Consider the following 19,077-nt stretch of genomic DNA (forward strand, 5'->3'; position numbering starts at 1 on the left):
ATGCCTTATCTCATACTTATCCAATACCTGACAAGCCTTATCTCAAATTTGACAAGCCTTACTTCATATTTGACAAACCTTACGTCATACTTGACATGCCTTACCTCATACTTGACATGCCTTATCTCATACTTGACATGCCTTATCTCATACTTAACATGCCTTATCTCATACTTGACATGCCTTATCTCATACTTGACATGCCTTATCTCATACTTGACATGCCTTATCTCATACTTGACATGTCTTCTCATATTTGACAAACCTTATCTCATACTTGACATGCCTTATCTCATACTTGACAAACCTTACCTCATACTTGACATGCCTTACCTCATACTTGACATGCCTTATCTCATACTTGACATGCCTTATCTCATACTTGACAAACCTTATCTCATACTTGACATGCTTTATCTCATACTTGACAAACCTTACCTCATACTTGACATGCCTTACCTCATACTTGACATGCCTTATCTCATACTTGACATGCCTTATCTCATACTTGACATGCCTTATCTCATACTTGACAAGCCTTAACTCATACTTGACATGCCTTACCTCATACTTGACATGCCTTACCTCAAACTTGACAAGCCTTATCTCATACTTGACAAGCCTTATCTCATACTTGACATGCCTTATCTCATACTTGACAAGCCTTATCTCATACTTGACATGCTTTATCTCATACTTGACATGCCTTATCTCATACTTGACAAGCCTTATCTCATACTTGACATGCCTTATCTCATACTTGACATGCCTTATCTCATACTTCACATGCCTTATCTCATACTTCACATGCCTTATCTCATACTTCACATGCCTTATCTCATACTTCACATGCCTTATCTCATACTTGACAAGCCTTATCTCATACTTCACATGCCTTATCTCATACTTGACAAGCTTTATCTCATACTTGACATGTCTCATCCTATACTTAACAAGTGTTTTGACTTTTCTGGTGTGTAGCAAATCTTTACCAACAGAATTTAAAGAACAGCATTCACAATATGACAATGTTGGGTGAAACTGATGAATTGAGACTAGTCACCAATTCAGCTGGAAGATAGCATAAACACCCCACCCCACCACCCATCCACCCATCCCACCACCCACCTTGAAAACCAAATGTAGTAGGTTGTAGGCAGTACAACTGACTGAAAGAGGTTTCTGATATTTTGGACCCCTCCCTCTAAACATGCTGGATCCACCCTGGGATGATTACAATGTTGTTGAAAACACACCAGCAAGAGTTTGGTGTAGACAGACCAAGGATTACAAGGATTTGTACCCACAACCATGAGATAAAACATTGCCAAGGGAAGCAACTCTGCACAGGGTGATGCAGAACCTTAGACCACTGGGCCACCTGTGTCCCTCAACATCTGATACACTGTGACTATCTTTCACGCTCATTTGGGAATGTTAACATTAATAATCTAGAAGAGGTTCCTTCAGGCAAATAATGACTCCACATTCGAGCATTATCATCATCACCACTTGGAACTGTCTTTGCCCTACTGAAAATACAATGAAAAAACCTTTCAACCACATACAAGAAAATCTGAAAGCAAGTTATTTGTTGAGAAACATGAAACAATGGTTAATAATCATGTCGTAACTTGTTCTCAACAAGTCTTTCTTACCCAAACAATTGAAGAATGATTGATGGAACAGTCATTACTTTTATGCAAATACTAAACATAATGTTCATTAAGACATACAAATGTACAGCATTGTAAAATCGTGAGTCTGACACGACACACAACGTACCAGTTTTCTAACAAAACAATGCAGATGGTCACAGGACAGATAATTTCACAGACAAGGAAAGGACCATGACAAGAATTCCCAGAAACATTTCTAACCTTGACATACTAACAGACATTTGCATCAGTATCATACAAGACTAGTTAGCACTTGGTAGGGACATGGAAATATCTCACTGTTACAGGACTCAAAGCACTCAGGCCATAATACATTAAATGTGACCCACCAGGACAAAAGGGACCCTATCGGTGCTAAGATACGATTATGCTGTGACGACAACTTACTTCAGTGAGGATCACCATGTGTATGGACTGTAAAAAAATATCTTATTTTTCTCTCGTTAGTTCGTAATGTAATAAAAACATTATTTCAAAATATTTCAGCAAACATGTCCACTTTCAATTCATCAGACACGTCTAAGAACAGTAGTTATCACATAAACAGTTATTATTTGGAAAAGGAGTTCAAATGTTTGATGTCATGTACCGTAGTTTCAAAATATTATGAAAAGTCAAAATTTGATTTTTTACCCATGAGTCCCTTATCTCCTGGTGGGTCAAAAATATTACAGGTTCATCCAGACCTTGCCTCACAGTTTACTGTCCCCAAACACACGAAGAATATGGCTCTGTACCCTACTTCCTTTACTTAAATTGCACCACACACACAGTTCTACCAAACGTGTGAAACTTCATGTGAATCACCTCCATTGACAGTCAATGTACACACATGACTTTAACAGAAGCTTCAAAAAGATGAAAAACCCGCATAACAAAATGGCACCTGCCTCACATTTTTTAAACATTTGGATAATTTCTAATAATTAGAATATTGGGGCTTCCAGTTCATGTCTGGTATAATATTTTACTTGGCAGTTGGAAAGTGTATCATTTCCATGGCTGTATCAAATATTCACAAGGCATCAGGTAGTGACGAGTCACTTGAGACTTAACATACCTACAACAGGTGTACTAGTTCTGTGTGTATATATATATATATATCTAAGGAAGTTATATGGTATGAAAATTATTCATAAAATACTATTATCTGTGGATATGTACACAACTTCTCAAGCCACTGGCAGTTTAAGTGAACAGTTTTCCAAGCATTATCTGATTGGGTTTCACACACTGGTAGCTTGCTAAACTTATTTGATCAACATACACATTTGTTAACGACCTGTATGAACGCATCCCTTTGAAGATGACTTTGCTTTCTAATTGAGTTCCTGTTGTCATGGAGACAGCATGTGGAGAGTGAGTGAGTGAGTTATTCAACACCTGTTTGATATGTAGATACAAACTGTCACATGCCAGCTCAAGTTAGACTACGTAAATTCTGGTAACTATGGTAACCTGCAGTAACTGTGAGGTTCCTTTGTTTGAATGGGTATGTTCTTCATGTTTGTAGGAATGTTCAGCAGGAATGGGTTTCACTGCACCCAAGTGGGGATTTAACTCAGGTCCTTGGAGCATAACAAACACTGAACCCTTAGGCTACCCACCCTGGACTAACACACAAAGACCTAGCCTTACGTTGCACAAAATTTTAACAAAACCAGACAATTAATAAAACTGTCCTTTCATTCTTAAGCGTAACTTTAAACTGTTCAGGAGCCACTGTAGCACATGACCATTGTGATTCCTGCAGCCCCAAGCAGGGTCATCACTCCCCCTGTGAGTGGGTGAGTGGGAGAGTCCAACACGACTTTTAGCAATATTCCAGCAATATCGTGGCAGTGGACACCAGAAATGGGCTTCACATATTGTACCCATTGGGGAATTGAACCAGGCCTTTGGCATGACACCTTACCCACTAGGTTACCAACAAACACCCCCACCCCCACCCCCACCCATACCCCTGACCCATTATGGGGCAACCTCAGATAAAAAGAAGAAGCTTTAATTGGTCTCAAAAACAAATTAATACAGGAAATTGTGCGAAAGTTAATTTAATTCTGTTAATAGCATTTTTCAGTTCCCATTCACGAATGACAATCTGTTAAAAAAAGATTAATCTGAATTACCCCATGCTGTATGTAAAAACTCTGGTGAGAATTCGTCCTTACCCCAACGACTACCTGGAAACCTCTGACATCATGTGAACATGCTCCCATTCTTACAACTTGTGAGATGACAATTAACATATTTACATGGGACAATGACAAAATGTACACTACGATATGAAAAGAATTTAAAATTGCACAAACTACATTTTTTGATTTGTAACAATGCTTAATATCATTATTTGGGTCATACAGCACTAGCTAGTCTGATTACTGTGACGAAATACTGGACATTGAAAATAACAAAACACTGCAGAGACAGAGTAAGTGAGAAAAGCATTGCCTCACTCTTAAACTGGCTTAACTCAGGCTTAAAATTGGTTCTAAAAAAATAACTCTATATATTTCATGTGGGCAAGCTGTTGGCCTTTTTTTCATCGCTTTGTGTGCGTCCAAAGTATGTTTGTTTGACATTTGCATTATAATCGCCTTCAGGCAGAAAATATTCTTTTCTCTTTGGGGGAGTGTTGTTTCCAGGCATATTCCTGTCTTATATGCCTTCCATATAAGTCTTACAAGAAAATCACAACCATACCCCCACCATGAAAAATAGGTTTTCTTGTCACTAATTTTACATTGTAGAAAATTTGGGAGAAAAATACTGTTACTGGTGAAGATGTCTTTCAGAGCATCACACTGCATGTATTAAGATAATCTGCACAGATCTCACTGGTCGATCTTTTGAAATGTAACTTACCCAAAATATAATACTTGTGTAACTATGGTAACATGCCCTTAAGTGCTATGTGCAGTAAGTAGGAAAGTTTTTATGACTGTTGAAATGGGAGTGAAATGATGGTCATCCAGCACACAAGTACCGATCTTGCCTACTATTGAGCAAAGTGATAAACACACCCCCCTCCTCCCCATCCTACCTGGGTGTGATGAAGTTGTGAATGTTAATCATAATACATCACTTAATCACATGCATGTGTGACAGTATCCTATGTTTCGACTGCAGCTTAACTCCCCCATGACAAGCTGCCATTACAATTCTTGAATACACAGCCGTAAACATACAGCCTGCCTCCATCCTCTAATTTTAGCACTAAGTTGTTGCTTGTTTGGTGTTTAACGCCGCACTCAGCAATATTCCAGCTATATGATGGGGGTCTGTAAATTACTGAGTCTGGACCAGACAACCCAGTGACTGACGTCATGAGCATCGATCCACGCATTTGGGATCGATGACAGTTGCGTGGATCGATGTTCATGATGTCAATCACTGGATTGTCTGGTTCCTCAGTAGGTATACAAACTAAAGAAAGAGTGTTCTATACAAGGATGACGTATAAATCCAGTTCTACAAACATGACTTGAAGTACAGGCCAGTCAATACAATATGCATTTATTACATTCAAGATCAGAAATCAGGCTAAAATCGCAAGATTTTACAATCTAGTGACATGACAAGCACAAGATAAAATCATATTTTGGCAAAAATTTCTACGGTGAAATGAGCCCACTGGTGAGGGTCAATGTATATACAGTGTTGCTTCAGTGCTGTCATCAATACTCCATGGGGTTGTATAGACTATATTCACCAACATTTGCGAATATGTACACCACTACTCCAGGGAGTTGTTGCACACATCTGTTTTCAGTATGGGTGAAATGATATATGGTGCACCGTGAATTTTCATGTGACGATACGATACATTTTTTCTGTATTGATAAAATATGATACACTTCCTAAAATAAATTACCACTACTCGTTTAATTACCACATCCTTATTGTCAGTCAAATATCGCAAAATGTGTTGTAATTAGTGTTTCAAGTTCACTACTAAAAATACCCACTACGAACATGTGAAATATTTATAGTAAGAAGTTTAAAGGCAATTAGATGTAAATATGTGTATTCTTATCGTATCGCAACCTATGTATCATGATATGAATAGATCGTGACCTATGTATCATGATATGAATAGATCGTGACCTATGTATCATGATATGAATAGATCATGATGTATGTATCATGATATGAATAGATCGTGACCTATGTATCATGATATGAATAGATCGTGACCTATGTATCATGATATGAATAGATGGTGACCTATGTATCATGATATGAATAGATCGTGACCTATGTATCATGATATGAATAGATCGTGACCTATGTATCATGATATGAATAGATGGTGACCTATGTATCATGATATGAATAGATCGTGACCTATGTATCATGATATGAATAGATCGTGACCTATGTATCATGATACGAATAGATCGTGACCTATGTATCATGATATGAATAGATCATGACCTATGTATCATGATATGAATAGATCGTGACCTATGTATCATGATATGAATAGATCGTGACCTATGTATCATGATATGAATAGATCGTGACCTATGTATCATGATATGAATAGATCGTGACCTATGTATCATGATATGAATAGATCGTGACCTTGCTGTATCGTTTCACCCCTAAGTTTTAGTAAGCTAACGAACTGAGGTCCTTGCTAGCTCATGATGCTAGTTAGGCCCTACTTTGTGCATGAACATTGTTAGACTAAAATCTAGTCTCTGAAATGAACATTTTAATAGAAAAAAAACAGCAGCTAAATTAGAGTTAAAAAATATAATAAAAAGGAGCCCAGAGACTTTCTTCATTTTCTGATATTGCTGTAATCTAGACTTGCCAAACATTATAGACTTGCATAGGCTGTTTTGGATCTATTTGTTTCAGAATGAGTATGACAGACTAGAAGATTGTGTGAACACTACCACTGCCTGACAATGATGCCAGTGTAGAGCGGAGAGTCACAACACGCTGTAATCTGAGCACTCACTGGTGTCCCTCTTGGGACAGAGTTGTGCTACATTGTTGGGGGCAAACTAGCAAGTACACCAATAAGCAGTCCTCTGTATTCATGGGTGATGGAGGGGGATAGTGTATACAAGACTGAAGTATTGAAGCTTGTGTGCTTTTGGAGATGAAACATGTTTCTCATGTCAACTGGGATTTGTAATAGTGCCATACATTCAAAAGAAGATCTAGAGCCAGTGTTCCGAGATGAACGCACAACGGAATGGAACCAAACAGGTATGACCACTTGCCACAGTGCCATCTGTTGCTGATGGGGGATGACACCAGTGACAAGCTTGAAGAACATGGCATGACATCTGAAATTTACACCAAATGATGAATGAACTAGAGAACAGGATCATTTCTTTGTTGTCCCAGTCTTGTTTTGAAGCGTGCTGTCGTCACCGTTTTCCTCACTCTTGCCTGATTCTTCCTTGTCATCGTCCTGAAACAATAAACAACATGTCACATGAGATTCAGGTGTCGTGGAGTGAGTGGGAGAGTGAGTGAGTGTGGGTTCACATCTTTTAGCAATAATCCATCCATATTACAAGAGTGAGAGAGTGAGTTGGGTTTAACGCCGCTTTTAACAGTATTACAGTTATATCACGGCATGTCAGCTTAATGTGGGAGGAAAGCCCGAAGTGATGCAGGTCTCAGAGGTTTAACACTTCGGTGAAACCCACGAGCACGGGTTTGGTGCTGACAAACCCAGAAACATAATCGGGGCGAACCGGGATTCGAAACCACAATCATAGGTTTCTGGCATGACCAAGGGACGCAACTCTGCACAGCGAATCGCGGCGCCTTAGACGACTGGACACCCGTGCCCCCAATATTACAAGAGGGATAACCAGAAATGTTTGTTTGTTTGTTGTTTAACATCGCACTCAACAATATTCCACTTATATAAAAATTAAACTCTGGACCATGATGAGCATCGATCTACGCTATTTCGATACGAGGACATGCATCAACCAAGTCAGCAAGCCTGACCCCCCGATCCTGTTAGTCACATCTTACGACAAGCAGAGTCGACTTTATGACAACCAGGGCACCAGAAATGGAGTTCACACATTGTACCCATGTGGGGAATCAAACCTAGGCTTTGGGATTGGTGAGTGAAAGATTCAACTATCAGGATACCCCACCACAGTGTCTTGTGTGCACCCACTCAGCAATATTCCAGCTTCATGACGGCAGGCGGTGAAGGATCAAGCCTGAACCAGACAATCAAATCCACTGATGGATATTGTGAGCACTGATCAATGTTATCTGGATATGATGACAGACAAATGACGAAGTCGTCAAGTCCGACCACCCAATCCATCAAGCTGCCTCTTATAACCGACAACAATGATCATTTCAAGTATTTGGGGGTTTTCTTCTTGAACCACTTAAATTAGTGAATGCTAATGCACATGCCAGCAACCTGACACTTTCCGGACCAGGCAAACCAGTGGTCAACAGCATGAGCAACCATCTCATCATTCAGCCGTGAGGACAAATGAAGATCCTGGTCAGACATTATGACTAGCAGTGTAACGATAGAGCAAAATAGTATTGTATTGTGATATGAGGCTTGAAACACAAATTGATTTACGACCCTACCATCCATACTCTCAATACGAGTAATATTGGTGTAAAAGATGTGAACAGTAACAGAAACTGTTCAACTACCAGCCTCCGCAGAATCTCTAGTGTTTCATGGTTTTATACATTTCTACCCTACAATATCCCATCTTTGAAATTTAATAACAAATGATTAGGGTAGTGATTCACCTGCAAAATGAAAGAGTATCAACTCGTCAAATAAAAGAACTGTATGGGGATACGAACCGTATTGCACCCATAGTAGTGGGATATGTATCTTATCTCGACCCCACCATATCGTTACACCTCCCATTGTGACCATACAATCCTCATCAGTCATCTACAGCAACCTTGGTCTAAACAGGCTCAAAATTTTGAAAGCGCCATCATCACAAATGAGTGGTTATACACACTCTGTACTTAAACCTCATTAAGTGGGCAGTTGTTCAAAGTTAGATGTTGGATACAATTTTGATTCCTGAAGTAAGTTGATGGGGTGGTAAACGTCTGCAACGTTTCCATCCGACAAAATCAACAACTGTACGCTCAAGGTCACTTTCCTCATGGTCATACATAAAACAAGATACATTTTAAAGAAATGCAAATTAAAAGAAATATCGTGACAGTCCACAAAACTTGCTTCACAACTTGTGGAAGGATCACAAGCAGGACTTCAGCATGTTCACAATTAAGTTCTTGCAGATGTGGGGGTTATGTCTGAAAATCTAAGGAATTCAGCATTTCCTGTCCAACATCAAACTCTTAAGCTGTCCTAAGGAAGCAACAAAGATGACAGCTCACCGTCTTGAAGATCTTGACAGCATGTTCAGCCTGGGAGTGTTGTACCAGGGACCACGCACTGTTAAACTGGGCGTCACAGGATGCACACAACAGCTGCGACGGCTCATCTGGAATGGACACTAACATCAATCTTCTTCTTCATATAATAACAGACCATTTACCTTAGTGGGCACCTATTTTCTCCAACAATATGAAATGGTTAAGTTTCTAAAATGTTCTAAATATCTAAATCATCTTGAAATTTAAGTTTAAACAAAAGTACAAACAATATTTCGGTCGAAGGCATTTTTAATTTAATGTTAAATATGAACAAGGCTGATCCATTTCAAGTCTAAACTTGATTTCTCTGCCTCTTTATCATCACTCTTACCCAAGGTAATCTTAACAAGAAAACAGCTTTTTCACTATAAGAATTTTATTTAGTGAACATATACTATTACAAAAGTCTTATGAAGCCTTAAGAAGAGATAGGCACTAGGGTCCCTTCATGTCATCAGAAAAAATGACTAAACGTGAAATTAATACACACAAAAGGCCTCTTCTCTAGAAATAATCATTAATAGCTCCAATTCTTGAATTCAGTCTTGATAAGTATCTCGTAGAAAGGCTAACTTCAGTAGTTTCTGAGAAAACTTGTCCCCATAGCAGACACTATGCACCTTGTACAGCAACATGGATTAAGGGACATTACTCAAAATCCAAAAACGTAACAAGGGAAGTAACTCTGGGAAAAAAATAACTTAAGACACCAGTTTTAGAACTCATTTGAGATCATGACCAGTAATCTCAGGGTGTAAAATTTCATTTCTCTGACTTTCATAGTTTTGGAGACCAACAAACTCCGTTCCTATATCCCCCATGCCACAACATGGCAGGGGATTATTGGAAATTTAAGTACAAATTGAATATTCATATACTTATCCTATCTCACACTTTGCATATCTTCCTTCTTATTCATTCCTATCTGGAAACGTGCAACAACCAGTCACCTCTCTTTCTTAGAGCAATCAGACTAGAAGAACTGAGATGGGATTTAACGAAACAGCATGAGATCGGGAATACATGCCGAACATGTTTTCACATGTCAATGTTCGTGTAGCTGAAAACACATAAACGACTTACATCCCGGACCGGCATTGATTCTTCAAAGAGGATGCTAAGCTATTTCCCACAGACAATTGGGTGTGATTGTTTGGTAACTCTTTTAACGCTCCATCAAGGTTAAACCTTGATGGAGCGTTAAAAGAGTTACCAACTGGTTATCAAACGCATTCGTGTGCATGACATAAAGGAGAATGACAATATCCAGAGAGGACCTTCAAACGAAAACTCCGCATCACAAATACTCAAGGCAGAGGTGAGCGGAATACAGGTTTGTGACGCTTCTATTTGGTAACCATGGTAACAGCCGGGCCTTACGGTGACATCATTGTTGAAGATTAAACAGTCTCTACAGACCAGTTAATCCCCCCAGCAAAGAGACTAGGTCTGGGAAACCCAAACAATAAAAATTTGCTCTCAACATCAAGGTTAACGATTAAAGATAATTATGTATAAACAATTGTAAAACAAAGCAAGAATCATGTGTACATTACATTTCTATCTGTGTTAGCTGGGCTGTGACAGTTGTTGCGACAAAATCAAAGGGCCCAACTTGTTGAAACCTGGTACATCTGTGACTGAGATAACGCGAAAATAGTGAGAGGCAAAAACTGTGTCCGACTTCCAGAAGCACCTTGCCATGGTAGCAGAGAGGGTGCAGTTACTGTGTAAGGCCATGGTGGAAGCAACCGTTCGAGTCTCGTATGGGTTGGATGTGCGGGCGGAGGCAGCTCAGCAAAAGTATATGCTCGAAGGATGATGCAGCTAAGCCGAAAGAGAGCATAGTACGCGAAATCTCCGAGATGAATGTTGTTTATAGCGGAATGAAGAGTCTCTTTTGAGATCTTTTACGATGATGTGAAGTGCTCAAATTGGACAGAGGGAGAGATCTTCCTGATCAGAGTCCAGAGACGAACACCGATCCCTGGAGGGAGAGTGATGCGGTTTGGCACTGTATTGGAATCAGTCATCAGTGGGATGACAAAGCAGGGAGCGAGCGTGGTCTGCAGCAGATCTGCAAACCCAGGTGGGTACAGGTATACATATCACTGGTGGTACACTGTGTAGGTGTCATGGCGTGGATACTCCCACTGGCTGTAAATTCAATGTTGGTGATGGTAATCTATGATAGGGAAGCGATCTCTGTAATAGGAGTGAGTGAGTGAGTATGGTTTTATGCCGCTTTTAGCAATATTCCAGCAATATCACGGCGGGGGCACCAGAAATGAGCTTCACACATTGGACCCATGTCGGGAATCGAACCCGGGTCTTCGGCGTGACGAGCGAACGCTTTAACCACTAGGCTACCCGACCGCCCCCTCTGTAATAGGAAGACCATCCCAAGGGGAAACAAGCTGAAGTTCGATCACCCGAAATCAAGGTGGACCTCGATTCATGAGAGGATTCCTAAGATGCCTGTCTGGGTCTGGGGAGCTCTGAACGTAGGAGCAGTGTGTATGATCGTAGTCCGAGAAGCGTTTAGATTAAGAGTGGGAGCGCCAATCTTGATCCTTAGACACTGATTTCGATCCTGTGTGGCTTCCTTCTGACGATCGGGAATGTCCTGAAAAGCAGCCTTGGAAGGAGCATTGTCTTTCCTCCCACGATTGTGCAAACTTGACTGATCTAAAAGCGGGATCTTGAGCGGAGGAGCAGGTCCAACCGACTAGGCGAGAGCGTTGTTAGGAGCAGTCGCCGAAATTGAAGAAGGGTTGACCTTAGGAATGGAGAAATGACAGAGGAGTGGTTGTGAGATCGGGTAGGGTAACATCATCTGTTGAAATCTGTCGGAGACAGTGGTGTCTATAACCACAGAATCTTCCAAGAAATGACATTTCCCGCATCTAGAGTCCAAAGTACACTGGTCACGACAATCACAGCACATCTTGTGAGCATCTGACGTTGAATATGTGGGTCGACATTTAGTGAGTGAGTGAGTGAGGTGGGTTTAACGCTGCTTTTAACATTATTCCAGTTATATCACGGTGTGTCAGCTTCATGTGGGAGGAAAGCCTGAAGTGATGCAGGTCTAAGACGTTTACCACTTCGGTGAAACCCTTGAGCATGGGTATTGTGCTAACAAACCTAGAAACATAATTGGGGCTAACCGGGATTCGAACCCACAATCATTGGTTTCTGGTGTGCCCAAGGGACGCAACTCTGCACAGCGAATCGAGGCGCCTTAGACGACTGAGCCACCCGTGCCCCAGCGTCGACATTTAGCACCAGACGGACAAAGTTTGCCCTTCTTCCCCATAAAAATACATATTATCCAAGCAATACATCCACACGGGTTGCTGATGAGAAAGAGAATGAGTTGGTAGAATGACGCGCACGGTCAAAGTGTGGGATGTTACCGTGCACGAGAGCACATAATTGACCCAGTTGTTGGTCGATACCATAGGTGCTGGGGTGTGTTTGGCTAAATGACTCTGTTTAAGAAGCTGGAAACATGGTTCAAGCACATTTCCATGTAGGATCGAAGAAGGAAGAAGATATGCAAAGTGTGAGGTAGGATAAGTTTAAAATTTAAATGTAAACAATTCTGTGGCATTATTAACTTCTTATCAATGTCAAATTTGTATACAGCATTGACATAAAATATTCATCGATACATCATATCGTGATAAAGGATGAAGTCCCAACCTGACACGGGGGGCGGAGGGTTTTTCTGGCACTGGCAGCTGAAACGTAATCGACAGGGAATCTTCTTGTGCTGTGCCAAACTGTGTAGACTGTTAAACTGGAGCTTGCACCGACCACAGATCAGAACGTCCACGGAGGCTGCACAAAAATGATAATCAGTCAGAGATCTATTCGAACACAGATATTCACAGGTCAATGATAATGAGGGATATTCATACAAGCATATTCGCAGGGACTACAGGCATTCAGAAGCAAACGTTTACCACTACAAGACTGTCTAAAGCTGTCTATGCCAAAAAAAACTGTTGAATAGGCAAGTGAGTGATTGAGTATGGTTTTACGCCGCTTTTAGCAATATTCCAGCAATATCACGGCAGGGGACACCAGAAATGGGCTTCACACATTGTACCCCTGTCGGGAATTGAACCCGGGTCTTCGGCGTGAAGAGCAAACGCTTCAACCACTAGGCTACCCGACCGCCCCGAATCAGCAAGTAAAGGTTGAACTTGGCTCTAAGCATACTCTTTAGTATACATGTATTTTAGTGCCATTATGTTATGTACATAGCCCTTAGATGGGGTAGTCCACACTTGATGAGGGTTCACCTGTCCTATGTTGAGGTTGTTGGGGCTTCAAGCAGAGAGGCATCGTATTTTCAAGCAGAGAGGTATCGTGTTTGGGTAACATATAAGATTAACATAAGATCGGCTAAAGTGCTTGGTATGTCGTCAGGTCTTCAAGCAGAGAGGTATCTTATGTGAGGAATAGATCAGATTTACATAAGATTGGCCATAGTGCTTGGTATGTCGTCAGGTCTTCAAGCAGAGAGGTATCGTGTTTGGGTAACATATAAGATTTACATAAGATCGGCTAAAGTGCTTGGTATGTCGTCAGATCTTCAAGCAGAGAGGTATCTTATGTGAGTAATAGATCAGATTTACATAAGATTGGCTATAGCGCTTGATATGTCATCAGATCTTCAAGCAGAGCGGTATCATGTTTTGGTAACAGATCAGATTTAAAAGGTCAGCTACAGTGCTTGGAATGTTGCTCCCCACCTGTGTTGATGGAGGAGATTTTCGACTTGGTGGCGCTACTGGAGGTGGAGGTGGAGGGGGTGGGCTTCTTGGTCGGGGGTTCTGATGTGTCGCCAGATAGTGTCACCAGGGTGCGCTTCATGCTGGAGTTAACTGACGGAGTTGTGGGCGTTGTTGGCTTTGAATTCAAACTTGAACGCCTGGAATGATGAGATGATATTGCAGATTAGAGACACTTATTTGAAACATTCTACATACAAACAAAGAGGCAGCCAGTCTAATTACTGAGTACCAACTCCAGACCTCAAGGTTATTTTTTCACTGATCACCTTCGATGTGAAATGTCTTTCACATCCAATTTTTGGAGTGACATAAACACGGTCAACATTCTTGTACACAGAATATTCCCAGGGGCCAAAATTTGACCACAGATCCACAGGAATCATCACAAAAAAATCCGAAAATTGAAATTATTAGAAGAAATCCCAGTTCAGGTCATACTAAAATTAACTAATATTTTAGCTTTGCAAAGAGAAACACTTATAACAGGACCAAAGCAGTTACGGGGTAGAATAGGTCTTCAGCAACCTATGCTTGCCATAAAAGGCGCCTATGCTTGTCGATTAATGGAATCGGGTGGTCAGGCATTGGTTGATGCATGTCATCATAACCCAATTGTGTAGATCACTGCACATGATGTAAATCACTGGAATGTCTGGTCCATACTTTATTGTTTACAAACAGCCATCACATAACGGGAATATAGTGTGTGGCGTTAAACAAAAACAATTTCTTAAATCTAAGGTTAACATGACATTAGTTATCAGCCTGATCAGGGTTACAAATTGATTATATTTTCACAAGTCTGCAAAAATGATCTGCAACAGAATTGGTAAAAGTGGTAGTCCACAAAGACATGTGACTTGTCCTTCCTGGACTTACTTGTCTCTGACCATGCCGACAAGTAGGGTATGTTAACACTGAACCCATGTCATTCTTGTTCCATAAAATTGCACAAACTATCACCTTGCTAACATTCCCTGGAGTGGTTGAAACTTACCTTTCATTGGGTGGTGTTTTCTTGATTCCACGGCCCTTCGGCTCAGAGGCTATATTTGTTGCTGAAAGAAGAACCAGTATCTTAATACTGTTATTGTCACTTAAACGCACACCGATTCACTTGGTACAGATTACTTCTTAGGGGAGTTAATAATGGGTTATGCATGTTAGGAATCCAGACACGTCAAGTCAGTCAATAAATTTCGTAGAGTAATCTAACAACAGCTTCAGGTGCACAGTCAGATAACAGCATGTCCACAACTCAGTTATACATGTTACTTATTAATGGATCAAGATACGACATATTGGACATGGACAAATCTTCATGGGTTGCATACACTACGTTCCCTACATTGTCTGTACACACAAACACACACACACAGTCAGTCAGCTTATGAAATTAGGTCATGTATAACTCATGAATGTCAAATGAGCCCTATTAAGAGAAAGAACCTTATGTGAAACCTACCACTGCTTTACAGTGAAGCAATGTGTAGAGCAGATACCACACAGATGAGACCCTTGTTGCACACAATGTCAAATAAAAAACCAGAGCTCCAGATAACCTTTTGGTGTTGTGGGTATTTTACCCATGCATTTTAAAATCATTGGGTATCAGTAATTCTATCTGGGTATTCAAATTTCTGTTACCCACTAGTTTTTACACATGTGGGTATTTAAGTTAAATATTTAAAAACACTTCATCTAGTCCCTGCAAACAATTGTCATGTGGGTTCGAGAGCTTTATAGGACTGAAAAATACTGCGATACTTCCACAAGAAAGTGTGATGGCAAATGATCATGATGTAACTGTCATCGTGGATTTTGGTAAGGCATGTCCGTATATATTTTCAAAATAAGTTTGATTTGTTAATTGAATACGCAGGGTTACTTCACAATATTTTGATGATACGCACAAGTTTTATTTTTGTAGCGTATCTGTAATGTTCGTTGCGTATTTGATACGCTTGAATTTTATTTCACTGCATATTTCTGCATTTCTGATGCGTATTTTATGCAGATACACCATGTACACAGCTAATCTGGAGCTCCGTGTACTCAATGAGTACTCATTCGTGTGAGCACTTGTTGGTTTGTCTATCACATGAAACAGGTCGTCGCTGGATTAGTTTGTTAATTATAGTAACAAGACAGTAAACTGGCCATATGTATTCATGGGTCATGGTTTGGTTTGTTTGCTGTTTAATGCCGCACTTAGCAATATTCCAGCTATATGACGGCGGTCTGTGAATAATGGAGTCTGAACCAGACAATGAAGTGATTAATATCATGAGCATCGATCCAAGCAATTGGGATCGATGACATGCATCAACCAAGTCAGCGAGCCTGATCACCTGATCCCGTTAGTCGCCTATTACGACAAACATAAATGCCTTACGGCAAGCATTGGTTGCTGAACACCTATTCTACCCCGGATCTTCACGGGTCTCATGGGTGATGGAGTAGCGTAGGGTATACAAAGCTGTAAAGTATCAATGATCTGGTTATAAAGTATTGTGATGAAGCTTCCATGAACCGCAGGGTAGTCTCTCTCACATACGATACCCAGTGTAGAAACTAAATTATTTATGTCTGTAGTATTTCTTTTGTTTGTTTGTTGTTTAACCTGCACTCAGCACTATTCCAGCTAATTGACAGCAGTCTGCAAATTATCAAGCATGAACCAGACAATCCAATGAATAATATCATGAGCATCGATCCACGCAATTGGGATACAATGACATGCATGAGCCAAGTTAGCGAGCCTGACCACCCGATCCCGTTAGTTGCCTCTTACAACAAGCATAGTTACCTTTTACGGCAAGCTTGGGTTGCTGAAGACCTATTCTACCCCGGATCTTCACAGGTAGTGTATGTAGTAGGGCTGGGACATTACACCAACTGTGCAATCTGATACACATCAGATACCATGCTCAATATCTGCTACATATCACAATAATTGCATGTGCTCTTATCTGTGATATGTAAGCCATCATTTTCATAGACAGGATGGCCAAATACCTGACGATTTACAGTTGGCAGTGTCAAGTATGATGCAATGGATGAAAATATATACGTTTTCACTACAAATTTTACTACTAATGTTTGTGGTAACAGTTAAAAAAGTAAATGTTTAACTCTAAGCAAAAATCAAAATATGTTACTTAATGTACGACTGTGATCAATACTTGTATTGAGAAATAAAAAACCATGACACACTTATGCAGTGTATCGTACCACTAGTCTGTAGACATTATGACAAACCCACACATGGAAATTAGCACTAGCCAGGAGCAGTTTTGTAATGTTAAACATGTTAAAGGTATCCTAAGGGATAGTAGAATTTCAAACACTGTGGTAAGTATTGCCATGTTATCACTATTTGTGCTAGAAGATGTTCTTATTTAATTTCCATCAATGAAAACATACTGGAATAACATTCAAAAGTAAACTAGAGTTAGTTTGTAAAGCTGGATACTCACCAATAACCTGCCCAGCATAATTCTTCCCATCTTCAGCCCCTGCCGCTATTCTTGCTTCCATTTCTCGCCCATACTGTACAAATGCATAACCCTTGTGCATGGATATTCCTGTGACTAATCCAAACTTCATAAAGATTTGCTCTACATCTTCTTTATTCAGAGCAAAAGTGTTCAAATTTCCAACAAATACTCGAGACTTGGCAGATGCTGGATCATTTGTATTACTGCTGACAGGCCCGGGTCCTGGAGGGCCTGGAGGTCGAGGCGGTCCCTGTGGGCCTGGTGGGCCCGGTCTCGGTGGTCCACGCGGACCAGGTGGACCCATGGGTCGAGGTGGTCCTTGGGGACCAGGCCCTGGGGGCCTCATCCTGGGTGGTCCCATCCCCGGAGGTCGCATGCCTGGTGGTCTCATCATCATGTAGTTTCAGTAACTTTAAGCTATTTTCTGAAAAACAAATCAGGATATATTCAAGCATTAAACATGAAGATTTTTTTCCACTTGAACATGTTGAATACAAAGATCCCTTGAACAATTAACTCACTCAAAAGTTAAGGTTCTACCAAGAAGAAAAACTATTAATAATTTCAAGGAATGTGAATCTCAAGACAAATTAATTATTAACCATGTCATCTGGCTTCTGTTCATGTAATTCAGTGTGTGAGACCTTACTTTGCTTAAAAAAAATCATCAGTGCTGTACAAATTAAGGAATAAATAAGCCTTACGTGTAAACGTGTCAACATTTGCTTTTTAACTAAGAACATCATACAACCAAATTCTTGCTATATTCAAAATTGGTACATTCCACTTGCATCAATACAATACACAATAACTGCACTATTATCCTTTACAATCAAAATCAGGTAAGAATAATTGAAACAATTAACTATCCCATGCACTATATTGCCAACATATTCAGTTATCAAGGCCCTATCATGTATCTGCTCCTTGTATCCAATTTTACATATATGTCATCATCCAGTGTGACATCACTGTCACATCATAGATCGTGACTGTTTACCAGCCTACTTAATGACATCGATCTACAGGCATTTTCTTAGTATGAATCAATAACTAAAGGCCAGCTTGCAAAAAGAAACAGTCTGATTCTCACATGAACATAATTTCTTCAAATACATTAAAGTCAAGTGTTTCACTAAAACTTCGTGTTCAATGGTATGATTAGGACAATAAACACAACCATTAGAACACCAGTTCCAAAGGCAATCAAGATTCAGATGTCTTCACAAACATTGAAACAATTGGTGTCGCCATCAACAGCGAACGAACTTCACTGTAAGCCAAAATACGACTTGGAATGATTGCAGTCGACGGATTTGTCTTCACTAACAAGTACCTTTGAAAACCTCACAATGAATTACGTTAGTTCCACAAAAGATAATCACGTAACAAATAATGTCTGCTAATCTAATAGGTGTGCTTTCCACATGTTTGTAAAAAGTACACTTACTTGGCGCTTGTAGATGGCGCTGTACTTCCGCCTGGCAAGTACAAAAATATGAATTCTTATCTGAATTGAAAATAATCAATCATTATTGTTATTTGTTTATGTATCCAACACTGTTATGCTATTACGGTAAGATAACACTATTAATAGTAAGTAGAATAAAGAATATTCTTAATTCTTTACCAAGCTTTACTGCAATTTTATATTTTCGTTGTTCGTTT

General features: G+C 40.1%; 1 protein-coding gene across 3 annotated transcripts; it reads right to left on the reverse strand.

The window, feature by feature from the left end:
- Window positions 1-3,655: 3,655 nt before the first annotated feature.
- Window positions 3,656-18,889, reverse strand: LOC139454562 (uncharacterized). Of its 3 annotated transcripts, none has more exons than XM_071236354.1 (7): window positions 18,860-18,889; window positions 17,389-17,833; window positions 14,907-14,967; window positions 13,868-14,046; window positions 12,810-12,947; window positions 9,063-9,169; window positions 3,656-7,113 (listed from the first exon to the last, which is right to left on the reverse strand). In XM_071236354.1, exons 2-7 carry the CDS (start codon window positions 17,804-17,806, stop codon window positions 7,027-7,029), a joined length of 990 nt encoding a protein of 329 aa, XP_071092455.1. In that variant the 5' UTR covers window positions 17,807-17,833; window positions 18,860-18,889; the 3' UTR covers window positions 3,656-7,026. The 3 variants fall into 3 exon arrangements, with proteins under 3 accessions (XP_071092455.1, XP_071092454.1, XP_071092456.1); XM_071236353.1 differs by lacking the exon at window positions 18,860-18,889 and adding an exon at window positions 18,746-18,853; XM_071236355.1 differs by lacking the exon at window positions 18,860-18,889 and adding an exon at window positions 18,503-18,565.
- Between the last annotated feature and the right edge of the window lie 188 nt (window positions 18,890-19,077).

Source organism: Haliotis cracherodii, unplaced genomic scaffold, assembly GCF_022045235.1.
Source record: "Haliotis cracherodii isolate W230 unplaced genomic scaffold, xgHalCrac1.p SCAF_10, whole genome shotgun sequence".
Taxonomy (NCBI): Eukaryota; Metazoa; Mollusca; class Gastropoda; order Lepetellida; family Haliotidae; genus Haliotis; species Haliotis cracherodii.

Bases quoted from the DNA above. Each gene is read 5' to 3' on its own strand.
- LOC139454562 (XM_071236354.1), bottom strand. From the start codon at position 17,806: ATGATGATGAGACCACCAGGCATGCGACCTCCGGGGATGGGACCACCC. The intron at 14,047-14,906 runs GTAAGTTTCAAC...TCATCATTCCAG, and splicing joins AAAACACCACCCAATGAAAG to GCGTTCAAGTTTGAATTCAA. The intron at 12,948-13,867 runs GTGGGGAGCAAC...ATTTTTGTGCAG, and splicing joins AATCTCCTCCATCAACACAG to CCTCCGTGGACGTTCTGATC.